Source organism: Prionailurus viverrinus, chromosome B4 (assembly GCF_022837055.1).
Source record: "Prionailurus viverrinus isolate Anna chromosome B4, UM_Priviv_1.0, whole genome shotgun sequence".
In the NCBI taxonomy this organism is placed as follows: Eukaryota; Metazoa; Chordata; class Mammalia; order Carnivora; family Felidae; genus Prionailurus; species Prionailurus viverrinus.
In genome coordinates, this window is record NC_062567.1 from 50,507,818 (window position 1) to 50,520,204 (window position 12,387).

The 12,387-nt window shown below is 35.4% G+C and overlaps 1 protein-coding gene across 2 annotated transcripts in view; it reads left to right on the top strand.

Moving 5' to 3' along the window:
- The window catches only part of PDE3A (phosphodiesterase 3A), a 311,245-nt gene that overhangs the window by 44,039 nt on the left and 254,819 nt on the right, over positions 1–12,387 (top strand). Inside the window, exon 1 of one of the 2 annotated variants that reach the window (XM_047866451.1) lies at positions 7,895–8,029. The exons of the other annotated variant lie outside the window; for it this stretch is intronic. Within the exon in view, the coding sequence (XP_047722407.1) occupies positions 7,979–8,029 (51 nt within the window). The 5' untranslated portion in view covers positions 7,895–7,978. Of the gene's footprint in view, positions 1–7,894; positions 8,030–12,387 lie in introns of those variants that run through there. 2 annotated transcript variants of the gene reach the window in all.

The following is a 12,387-nucleotide window of genomic DNA, read 5'->3' on the forward strand; positions in this document are numbered from 1 at the left end:
TTTTAAAACAAATACACATTTTACAAATGATAGTGGAAGCCTTAACCAAAGTATGCTTAATATGTATACAAGATAAGAAACTTCGTTTCTGCAACTAGAATTCATGCTAGAATATGGACACTGATACTTAAGGCATAAATATATTTTGTAAAAAAGAGTTTATTTATTTATTTTGAGAGGGAGCGGGGAGAGAATCCGAAGCAGGCTCTGTGCTGTCAATGCAAAGCTCCACACGGTACTCAAACTCTTGAACTGCTAGATCATGACCTGAGCAGAAATAAAGATGCTTAACTGACTGAGCCTCCCAAGTGCCCCTAGGCGTAAATACATTTAATTTAACCTTTCCTCTGTACTTGATTTGTTGTTGGCTAAAAGAGTTATTTATGTGACATTTATGTGGCAGTCCTTAACTTTTAGAAACAGTTTACTTGTTCAAAAAATAAACTGGCAGTGCACAAAATTACTATTATATAAAAAGGACATTTTAAGTCTGATATTAGAATAATTTATTTTTTGTTTTACATTAAATTTTAAAATTGATTTATTTAGAAACTTAAAAATTTTTTTTAAGTTTTTTTTTTTTTTTTTTTTGAGAGAGAGAGTGTGAGCGAGGGAGGGCCAGAGAGAGAGGGAGAAACAGAATCTGAAGCAGGCTCCAGGCTCTGTGCTGTCTGCACAGAGCTTGACAAAGGGCTTGAACTCACAAACCGTGAGATCATGACCTGAGCTGAAGTCAGACGCTTAACTGACTGAGCCACCCATGTGCTCCTGGCAACTTCTTAATAAACCACAAATTATATCTTGGATACTGACATATTTAAGAATATTGCCAAAGTTATGGTATAATTAGGCTTGAGAAGTCAAAGTTGCCCATATTTTTAATTTCCTGTGGTCGCAATTCATAAATGAAGATTCTGGTATAAGTGCTAAGAGTATGGATTTTTGTTTTGCAAAGTTTCTTTAAACTTGAAGAGACATCCAGAAGGTTCTGAGTTCATCCACCCAGTTTCAGCCAGAATGGCTTTCAAATTGTCACATGGCTCATTTAGGCAATTAAAACATTGTAATTGTCCTACTAAAGGTCTAGAAGTATGCATTTACCTCACAAATATTATAAACAGGAATACTAGTTAAGTTTTATTGAATGATTTAATGGGAAAAATGTAGAATGATAAAACCTACATTTGTAGAATGCTTGTTATATATCCTAGGCAATTTATATCCTCATATTTTTGTCATAAAGATTAAGTAAATTAATAGAAAATACATACACATGCCTTGCATATGTGTTATCTATTTATAATAATATCAATTATTAATTATAAAAAAGTAATAGGTGGGAGAGCCTTAATTTGAAATCTGTTTGAATTTGAATTCCTGCCTGACCTCTATGTCCATTCTGCTTTTCATTGAGCTTTTCTAATTTTCACATGTAAAGAATCAGGATGGTCCAAACAGGTCACCAGGGCCTCCCTGTTAGTGATCCTTCAAAACAACCTTTTTTATGGGTTTTATTTTTATTTAATTGGAAAGTTCTAAATTTTACTTCCAATATAGTTCACATACAGTGTTATATTAGTTTCAGGTGTAAATATGGTGATTCATAATTCTATACATTACTCAGTGCTCATCATGATAAGTGTACTCTTAATCCCCATCACCTATTTCACCCTTCCCCCTTCCTTTCTTCCCTCTGGTAACCATCAGTTTGTTCTCTATAGTTAAGGGTCTGTTTCATGGTTTGTCATTTTTTTCTGTTGTTTGTAAGTTTTGTTTATTAAATTCCACATGAGTGAAATCACATGGTATATGTCTTTCTCTGACTTACTTTGCTTAGCCAAGATTTTATTCTTTTTTTATGGCTGAATAATATTCTTTGTGTGTGTGTGTGTGTGTGTGTGTGTGTGTGTGTGTGTACGTACAACATCTTTATTCATCTTTCAGTGGACACAGGTTCCTTCTAGAATTTGATTATTGTAAATAATGCTGCAGTAAACACAAGGGTACATGTATCCTTTTGAATTAGTATTTTGATATTCTTTGGGTAAATGCCCCATAGTGGAATTACCGAATCATATGGTATTTCTATTTTTAATGTTTTGAGGACCCTCCATACAGTTTTCCACAGTGACTGCCAGTTCTCATTCCCACCAACCAGTGCATGGGAGTTCCTTTCTCTCATATCCTTGCCAACCCTTGTCGATTCTTGAGTTTTTGGTTTTAGCCATTCTAACAGGTGTGAGGTAATATCTCATTGTAGTTTTGATTTGTATTTCCTGATGATGAGTGATGTTGAGCATCTTTTCATGTGTCTGTTGGCCATCTGTATGTCTACTTTGGAGAAATGTCTGTTCCTGTTCAAAAAAAAAAAAAATCAACAACAAACACAATACACCTTGGGAATAGAAGTTGGCTTGTGATGACTTACCAGACTATCAGGATGCCTTTCAGTGGTCACTGAATTTACACCAAACTACCTACTACCTACACTTTCTCAATTTCTTCTGTAAAATGGGGATGATGACAATACCAACCCTAGATTTATTGGAAGGAGGAAATGAGATACTGCATGTAAATTGCTGAGCACAAAGCTTGGCATATAACAAGCACTCAGTAAAGTTTAACTGTTACTGTTGCATTGAGGACTGTGTATCATATAACTGTATTGGCTGTGAGTGCTCACTTGTGGCCTAACTGAATCCTATGTCCCAAACTTGATGCTATACTTCGGGAACTAATCTTACTTCTTATTGTACCTTGGCACTACTCTTCTTATTTTCTGGGAATCCACTTGCCCCATCCATTTTGTTTAAGTTTTTTTTTTTTAATGTAGTTATGTTTTAAAAAGATTTGTTAGCTTAAATTCTGTGATAAGCAACAAAATAAATGACAATAATCAACGTTAATATTTTAGCAGTTTCTCCCATTTTTTTCAATGCTTTTACAGTTTATATAATTAGGATCATAGGTTACATATTGATTTTTCTGTATTTTTAATTAACAGTATTTTCTAACCATTTCCTACAGCATTAAAAGTATGAAAACTTTTATCACTTGTAATGCTTTTTCGCTGTACCTCATTTTTATTACTTGTATACTTCTTAAGAGTCTGTGTATGAGTGTGTCCTTTTTTATTTAAGCATTTCTCGTTGTTAGACTTGTTGATTATCTCCAGGTTTGATCAGTATAAATAATACTGAAGTAAATATTTGAATAAACCTTTGTTTAATTTCTGATGATTACTTCCAGATACATTTCTATGTATGTGATTATGGATTAAGTAACTAAGCATTCTGGGAAAAAAAAAAGGAACCAAGCATTTTGTACTTTAATGGTTTACAATCTAATAACTAAAATTGGGAGAAAATTTCTTTTAAAAATGCAGCAATGGTTTTTAAAGTGCTCTGTGACCTCTTTGGGGTTACTATTGAGACGGCAAGAGCTTTACACTGATGATAACCTTTTTCATGTCCCTTTCTTTCTGACAGCAAGTGAAATTTGTTATTTAATAACAAGGATGCATTTCAAAATATCAGGCTTGACAAAAAAATTAAGTTACGTGTTCTTGCTTCATTTTATAATATATCTATTTTGAGCACTCATATACTAGATACCATGTTTATTTTTTTTTAATGTTTATTTTTGAGAGAGAGAGAGAGAGAGAGAGAGAGAGAGAGAGAACAGGGGAGGGACAGAGAGAGAGGGAGACACCGAATCTGAAACAGGCTCCAGGCTCTGAGCTGTCAGCACAGAGTCTGACACAGGGCTCAAACTCATGAACTGTGAGATCATGACCTGAGCTAAAGTTGGACACTTAAGGAACTGAGCCACCCAGATGCCCCAAAACACCATATTTAATAAATAGTTTAAAATTAAATTACAATCCTCTGATTAAATTTAATATTAGTGAAGAAATGTAGTTGGAGGAAGGTGGTTTTAGGAACTTTTTTTTAAGTCAGATGAAGAATATTTTACTGACTTTACAACTATTATCAAAATTCTTAGAAGAAAGTATGGAAAAATATTTAGCTATTGTTTCAAGTATAGAGAGAACATTACACCCTTTTCACTCTACCCATTTCCATAAAGGGTTTGGGTGTCAGATGGAGCCAGACTTCAGAGAGGAAAGAAAATATCTGTGGCACAGATAGAATGTTTTGGAATCTTCTTGGGAGTTTATAAGAGTGTGGGAAGGAGAAAGTCCAGGGAACCAGGTGAGCGATAGACTGCAATATGCCTCTTCCTTGTAAATCCCCCATCTCCATCCTCTGAACTCAGAAATCTCATCAATTCACGAATGCTTGCTTGCAAGTTTTACATCATTCTTAACATGTGAGAATGGGCTTAGCTTCGTGCTGAGGTTGACATGTGGATTGAGGCAACCCTGAAAGACGAGTGAAAACTCTTGAAATAGACTAGCACCCAAGAAGAGTGAAAACTCGATGACTCCTAGGGGCAGGAATTTGACGAAGAGGAAAGGTTGGAATAGGAACCTTCACCAACTGTGGAATTTGGGGGCATGAGATTTTACTTATACCCACGGGTCATGGAGGCCTCAGTTTGAAGGCTTGGCTATAGGAGTTTTCAAGAGCATTTCAGAGATGGTAGGATAAGCCCGACTTTTCAGGTTGTATGGAACAGAATCCCTGAAGGATTGGCTGCACAGTGCCAAGTAAAGTCCCCACGCTGGATATGCATCAGGTTTATCACTAGAAATACAAACTTCTGGATACATAGGGTTAGGGTTTGGTCATTCCACTTTGCTATCAGATTCCAGGTAAGTTATCAGGCAATAAAGTGATGAATGTCTTGCCCTTTATTCATATGTCCTGGATCTGACAAATGTTTAGACTGTACTTCAATAGGAATAGGGGAAGGGCAGGTATGAGTGATAGATCTCAATATTGTGCCATGTAGTAGAACGAGGGCAAAAAAATTTTTTTTTCTAATCACAAGAGGTGTCTGAATGGAAATACAGTTTGGTGGAGATAAAATAGAAGATGTTGAAATGGTAAAGTTGTAATTATGATGATACATGAAATAGGATACTTATTTTACATAAATTTGTATGTACTGCTAGTACAGAAATCATCAAAGTGGTGGATTACCCATCTTAAAATATCTTGGCATTGATTTTTAGGCACATATATTTGTATATTTTTCTAGGTTTTTTTTTCTTTCAGAAGTTGCCTTTTCTGCTATTTATTTTGCCTTTCTGTAAGTACCATTTTAATGTTTTGCTGTTCAGGAAACAAACTAGTGGTAGATTTAATTTTGATGATCAGATTAGTTAATGTTTTTATATATGTCTTTATCAGACTTAATTCTGTGTTCACACCAAGTGACAACTCAAGACTGTGAAAATATTCTATTGGCTATGAGGTTTTTTACTTTAATTGCAGCTGAGTTAATCTGTAGAATTTAGCAATTATACTGCCATCTATCTTAAGGGTTTATAACACTAGTATAGAATAAGCAAATAGCATAAAACACTTGTACCTGTGTGTGCTTCAGAGTTTTATTGGTAATAAAAAAAAAAGGCATGCTGATTTTTGTGCTTGGGAACAGAATCTGTTTCTAACCTTTGCTATTAACAGGAAGTGGGAGAGGTGAAATGAGGCCTGGTTTTGTGGCTGGGCCAGAGCACTCTGTGTTCCTAAGAGTGGCATTTAAGTTTCATGTCTGTCTAGCTTCTTGCTCCTTGGAATAGCTGGCCTTTGAAGTCCTGAAAACATAGATTGGTAATGAGCAACATAAAGTCAGGAGTGGGCAAATATTTGGAAAATCCAAGCTCTGAGAATAGCCAGTCTAGAATAATTTGGCTTAGACTGTTACAACTGCAGTTTCCTTTCCCACCTACATTATGACATTTTTCTAATATAATGGTATAAATTTCCCAATTAAGAATAATTGAGAAGTCTCAACTTCACTTCTATATTCAGGTAGAGTGATTGCCGTATTTATTTTTAAATTGTAGGATAGCACTAACTTGCTGTCTAGAGTATTAAAGGAAAATTCAGCCCCTGAAGTGCCTAGTTTTGCAGGTAGAGGTGGAATCAGAAAAAGGAATTCTAAAGTAAATTTTTGGTTATATACTACATACCTTTGAATGAAAGTTATTAACCTTTTATTATAATATATACAGTGTCCTGTTTTAGAAAATATTCTCTGCCAGAAAAAAGCTCACATAATTTATTACTTATTTCCACCAAGGTCCTGTTCTAAAAATATTTCTATTTTTATATTTTAATTTTTTAAATAATTTTTAAAGTTTATTTATTTTGACAGAGACAGACAGAATGCTAGCCGGGGAGGGGCAGGGAGAGAGACAGAAACCCAAGCAGGCTCTGTCTGCAGAGTCAGCACAGAGCTGGATGCGGGGCTCGAGCTCACAAACTGCGATCATGACCTGAGCCGAAATCAAGAGTTGGATGCTTAACCAACTGAGCCACCCTGGTGCCCCTAAAAATGTAATTTTTGTTTTGTTTTGTTTTGTTTTGGAGGATGGACATGGCAGTAGCTCCATCTAAGCTTAGGTGAATACTGGAGAATATCCCATTTACCAATGCTCTACTGTCTCTTCCTTTAAGAAAATAAAAATAGGCAAAGTTTGCTAAATGGTCCCAAAGGGAGGACATACATGTGTGTGCTTTTATATATTTAGGAATATGTTAATTTTATTAAAAAGTTTTTTTGAAGTTTATTTAATTTTGAGAGAGAGAGAGAGAGTGAGCAAGCAAGCAGGAGAGGAGCAGAGAGAGACGGAGACACAGAATCCGAAGCAGGCTCCAGGCTCCCAGCTGTCAGCACAGAGCCCAATGCGAGGCTCAAACTCACGGACCGTGAGATCATGACCTGAGCTGAAGTCGGACACTTAACTGACTGAGCCACCCAGACACCCCAGGAATATATTAATTTTAAAAGGCAATCTGAGCTATTAGCATATTTATCTCTTGCCTTGGAGACTGTTCTTAAAACTATGAAGATTATTTAGTTCCAATTACTATAGACTTTTGAAATCTGATTTGATATTCTATTATTTACCTTTTAAAACCTTACATTTATAGTTGTGACTGTCAAAATATAACACATGTATAATTTTTGGAGAAGGTAATTTTATAATACTGATACCTGTATCTAATCTGTTATAATTATGTAACAGTGATAGTTTAAAATTTCAGTTGCCTGATAATTAGACTTGGAATACTAGAAATCACTAGAATGCATAGCTTGAGTTGATTTTGGTTATGTTTGGTTTTACACAGTAGCAAATTATAATGCCAATCTCTATACTCAGGTCTCTGAAAAAACAATGTGGCCTTTCATTTATGAAAATGCATTTAACATATTTATCACATTTATACATATTTATAAAATATACAGAGGAAATCTACATACATTTTAAAATAGAACTCTATAAATATTTGTATCATCCTAGATAAGACAATTACAAAAATAATGGCAATTAGATGTCACATGTCTGTTAGGAGCTCAGTTTTTTCCCCCAAAAGATTCCTCCCTCCCTTAGACACAATGTACACACTTATATATGAACTCATAAGCCTGTATCTGCCTTGATTGACTTCCTTCTGGAGACTTTAATCCCGAAATGTTTCATAGCACACATACAGCTAAGATTAAAGTGTTCTTTTTAAGAGCACACTTTTCATAATGCCTTGAACGTGTTTTCCTGTGGTAGAGGGAAACAACCTCTCATGCACCTGGACAAACAAAGGTGTTCCTTCAAAAACAGACTTTCAGAATCATTAATTCTGGTTTAGAAGTAATTATAAAGGTTAAGTGGACTCTCATGCGGAAGGCTTTAGAGCTGGTTAGTGGCCCATCTGTGGTTTGCCTCTCCCTTGTTTACATCTTCCCCATGCCATCTACATTACTGTGTCTCCTCTTCAAAGTTGAATTCCCTTTGCAGCAAGGGGGGCAAAGACAGCCTTCCAGCCTCTTCTAGCCTCCTGGTGGGATGCGGGGCCCACTCACTGAGATAAACACTTGGGCTGAAACACATCCTGAGGTAAGGCGAGTGATTGGTACGGGTTGGGAGAAGGGTGGGTTTGTTAATTCATTTGAGTCCTAAAGATGTAGAAAGAACAGAGAGTACACAAGAGTACAAATAGCAATAACCAGGTGGGAAATCAGTAGTGGGTTCACTGCTGATTGGAGTGGAGTCACTCTGTTTTAGTGTGAGGTTGAAGAGGTAGCAATGTCTTTAAGTGAGATTGAAGAGGTGAAAGTTGGTAAGAGATGATGCAGACTAGTGGGAGAAAGCATTGGATTTTTGTCATTTCCTTAAAACGTAATCATAAATTCAAAATTAGGAGAAAATAAGTATTACCAGAGTAAAATTCTCAAAGGATAAATTATTTTTTGCTTGAAATTCTTAGTACTTTTATAGTAATCATATTGGTTCTTACTTGCTGTATTATAGAATGGCTGTACAATAAGGAGGTCAATTCTTGGTTGTTAGGTAGGGAAAATGTGGACATGAGAAAGGAAAAGATAGTGATTAATGGGGACATGAGCTGAAACATGGCATTTTGTCTCATATCTGAGTGGGGTGGAGGACTCTATATTAGTAGGCCTCTTCTTCTGTCTCATTTTCTCTCTCGTTTCCTTTAGTACTTCTCCTGAATCACAGGTTTTTATTTCAGTAGGAAAATAATTCAATGAATACAACTAGATGAAGAGAAGCATATATGAATTGACTTTCTAAGGAAAAAATTTGGACATATGCATATGAGTTTATTAAAAATCCTATTATTGCAAATTATTAACATGAATTCACCCATGAGTCAACAATGAAGTGCTTCTACCCATGCAAAACAGAAATTGTTTTGGAGGTAGTATGGAATAATGTTTACAGCTACCTTATGGATGATTTATGTTAAAACTGCTATGCATACATGTCAAAATCTCTATTGGAAAATCGTAGAACAAATAAGCAAGTTTCCATCACTCACACTGTAGATTGAATCAAACAGCTAATGACAAAGTTTGATAAATATTAGTAATGCTTATAATTAGAAAGTAAAGAAGCAGAATATCAACAATAGAACAGCCATCTCAAGACAGTGGATTACTATGTAATTACAGGATTCCATCAATTGTGGCCTGCACGTTCTGCTCTGTCTGCTTGAATGGCATAGCCACACACTTCAAAGCCAAGTGAGGGCTCAGTGTGCTCAGGAAATTCTGATGGCATGCTGCTAGTTTTACTGGTTATATAGCTCTTAGTTTTAGGTAAAAAATGGTGCTCTGTGAAATCCCTGTGTCATTCATCTTAAACAACTAACAAAAGAACATATTTTAGATAACCTTACGTTAGCGGGAACACACATGGGTTGCCAAAAATATTGAATACTTAAAATCCAGGTCAGTTCCTGGATTGGTTTGGTGACCAATAATGAGTGGTGGCAATGCATGTTTCTGAGAGTATTTTTTATTTGTAACCCCTGAATATGTTGGGGACATATATAAAGTTAGTGGACTTCTTTCCATTAGAAGATGGGTGCTAATGAAGTTGAGTGATTTTTTTTCTTCATACAGTGTTTCTGATTGTCCCATCCACTTCTGCAATTCTCACTGTGCTTCTCTTCTATATTTAAGAGAATATTTCACTTTTTAAAATAAAGCCTCATTGCAATTTACTTAAAAGTTTATTTTTTTTTGCCCTAAGGAATGGTGTAATTTATGAGTTTACATATATGCATGTTTGTATGAATAAATAAATTTATAATATTGATATTTAAATAGAGCTAGCACCTAGGTTGGGCCAGACATTATTCTAAGCACTTTACAGATACTAATTTATACAATCCCTTCAACAGCCCTAAAAGTGACCTTTGTTTTTTGGATTCAATATAAAGTTATGCTCAGAATGTCTATGACCAATTTCTGTGTTGTGTATCATGATTCTGTTTATTTATTATCTATTTGATGGAACTAAGACTAGCATATAGAAATATGAAGATGTTGTATTTTGTTTGTTTTCCAGGTGTCTGGCACAGTACTTACTTTTCTAAGTATGTAAATCCTTGGATTGTGAGTAACTTGTTCAGCCAGCATTCCACAAGATGAGCAAACATTTCTAATAAATTTTAACTTGATAAACAAGCGATGTCTTGCAATATGAGTAGTACATGATGCCGAATGTCACATGATCACAGCTGAGCCAGTGGTTCTTGATATTCGCTTTGAAATATGAGAACTTTGAAATCATAAACATGTTTCCAGAATGAATTATGCTCACAAACCAGGGTTTTACTGTATTTATTTAGGATCAAGAAACAGCATAACATCATGATTATGAGCCCCAGTCTGGTCCTGGACTACCTGATTTTGAATCCTGGCTCTGCTTCTTACTGGCTGTGTGGTTTAAGGCAGGCTACTTAAATTGTCCGCACTTTAGTTTCTTCATTTGTTAGATGTATATAATAGAAGCACCTACTTCATAATTTTTATCCACGTAAAATGAGTTAATATTCTTAAAAGCACTCAGAACAGTGACCAACACATATTACGTATAAGTAATGGTATACATAAATGTGTTATTTGAATTTTCAAGAGTTCCCCAAAGGAAAAATACTTAAGTCTGTTGAAATTTTAAGACATAAGAACGGCAACCAGAAGAGATTTTGTAACAAAATGTAGTGGGTTCTCCCAGATTTTTATCTCTGCCTTAGGCAGCTACACATGTCACTGGCTTCTCTGTTAACTGGAGTAAGTGGTTGCTGGCTCCAAATGTGAACTGAATATGAAAAGTTTCAGTTTGTGAAAAAATCTGGAGGTTTTACTTGACTACAAACTTAGTATGAGCCAACTGTAAGATGCAGCTGCTTAAAGGGAGGGGGAAAGAAAAAGAAAATCATTAAGGCTTTCCTAGGCTGTATAAATAGAAATAGAGTGTCCACATCATGGGAAGTAGGATCTTTGATGTACCTAACACTAGCTAGATCACAGTTGGAATACTGTGTTCTAAGACACTGTAATTTTATGTAAGACATTGACAAACTGGTGTGCCAGGGGTCTGGAAATCATGTAGAAAACCGGGGAAGCAGGGATGGGTAGCCTAGAAAAGACCAAAGAGAACTAAAACATTTATCTCCAATTATTGACAAGGTTGCCATTTAAAAAAAAAAAAAAAAAGGACACACTTTTGTCCTGCTCTAGAAAGCAAAAGTAGAATCAATACAATGAAAGTAACATGCACATTGTAACTCAAGGGGGAAATTTTATAACCATCAGTCCAATAACGGGAGTAGTTTGCTGTTGTCCTTTAATAATGTGTACTGATACTGAGTCTTGCAGGAGTGCTGTAAGAATTCCTGTATATGGTCCAAGATTAGATTTGATCACTCACATGTACCCAAATCAAATTGATCTGTTCATATCCTCATTGGGATTGGCTAGTGAAGACCTCTGGAAAATTCATTAAGATTTTAAGGCTGTTATATGATTGCATGGATGGTAAAGATTAGACTTGCTGGCACTATTGGCTATATTTCCCATAATGAAAAGAGTAAAACATGTAATTGGTTCACTTGTATATGCAGGTTGGTTTTGAACCCAAGTAAGGCTTGCATCAAGGAGCACTGATGATACATTGTTTTCTTAAATTTCATGAATTCTTCTGACTTAGATTTAGTACGTTATTAAGAATTTGTTATATGTATGTCAACAAAAATAGTTTGATAAAGGACTAATTGAATATTGTATGATGTTGGGATCTGACCAGAGATCTTGTCCCTGATCTCTAGTTAGTTAGAACGGTTAAGAAGAGTGGAAATAATGTGTACTTTTGAGTTTTATATGTGAACAGTATTTGAGATTCATACTGGTACATTAAGGATTCTGTTTAAGGATGAGTATGAAAGTACACTAACTACTGGAAAATAGGAAACATATATGGTATATCTTTGAGAACTGACTTCATGTCTAATAGGAATGTTTCTCTTTTGGTATTTTGTTCTTGCGTCTTCAAATATATGCTCTTTGGGTTAGGTATGTGCTAGATCTTAGCATTCCTTTAAAACTCATCTCATCAAAATATTTGCCTTTATTGTATTAATAGTGCCTAGTTTCAGTGATTTGTTATAATTTCTTTGAAAAAGCAATAAAGTAGACTTAGTAATTTTATAGTTTTCTCATAGAAGACAGATAATTTTAACCAACAGACTGTGAGGGAGGGAGGGAGGGGCAGAGAGAGAGGAAGACACAGAATCTGAAGCAGGATCCAGGCTCTGAGCTGTCAGCATGGAGCCTGATGTGGGGCTCGAACCCATGAACCATGAGATCATGACCTGAGCTGAAGTTGGATGCTTAACCAACTGAGCCACCCAAGCGCCCCAGAAAACAGATATTTTAAAATTTTAT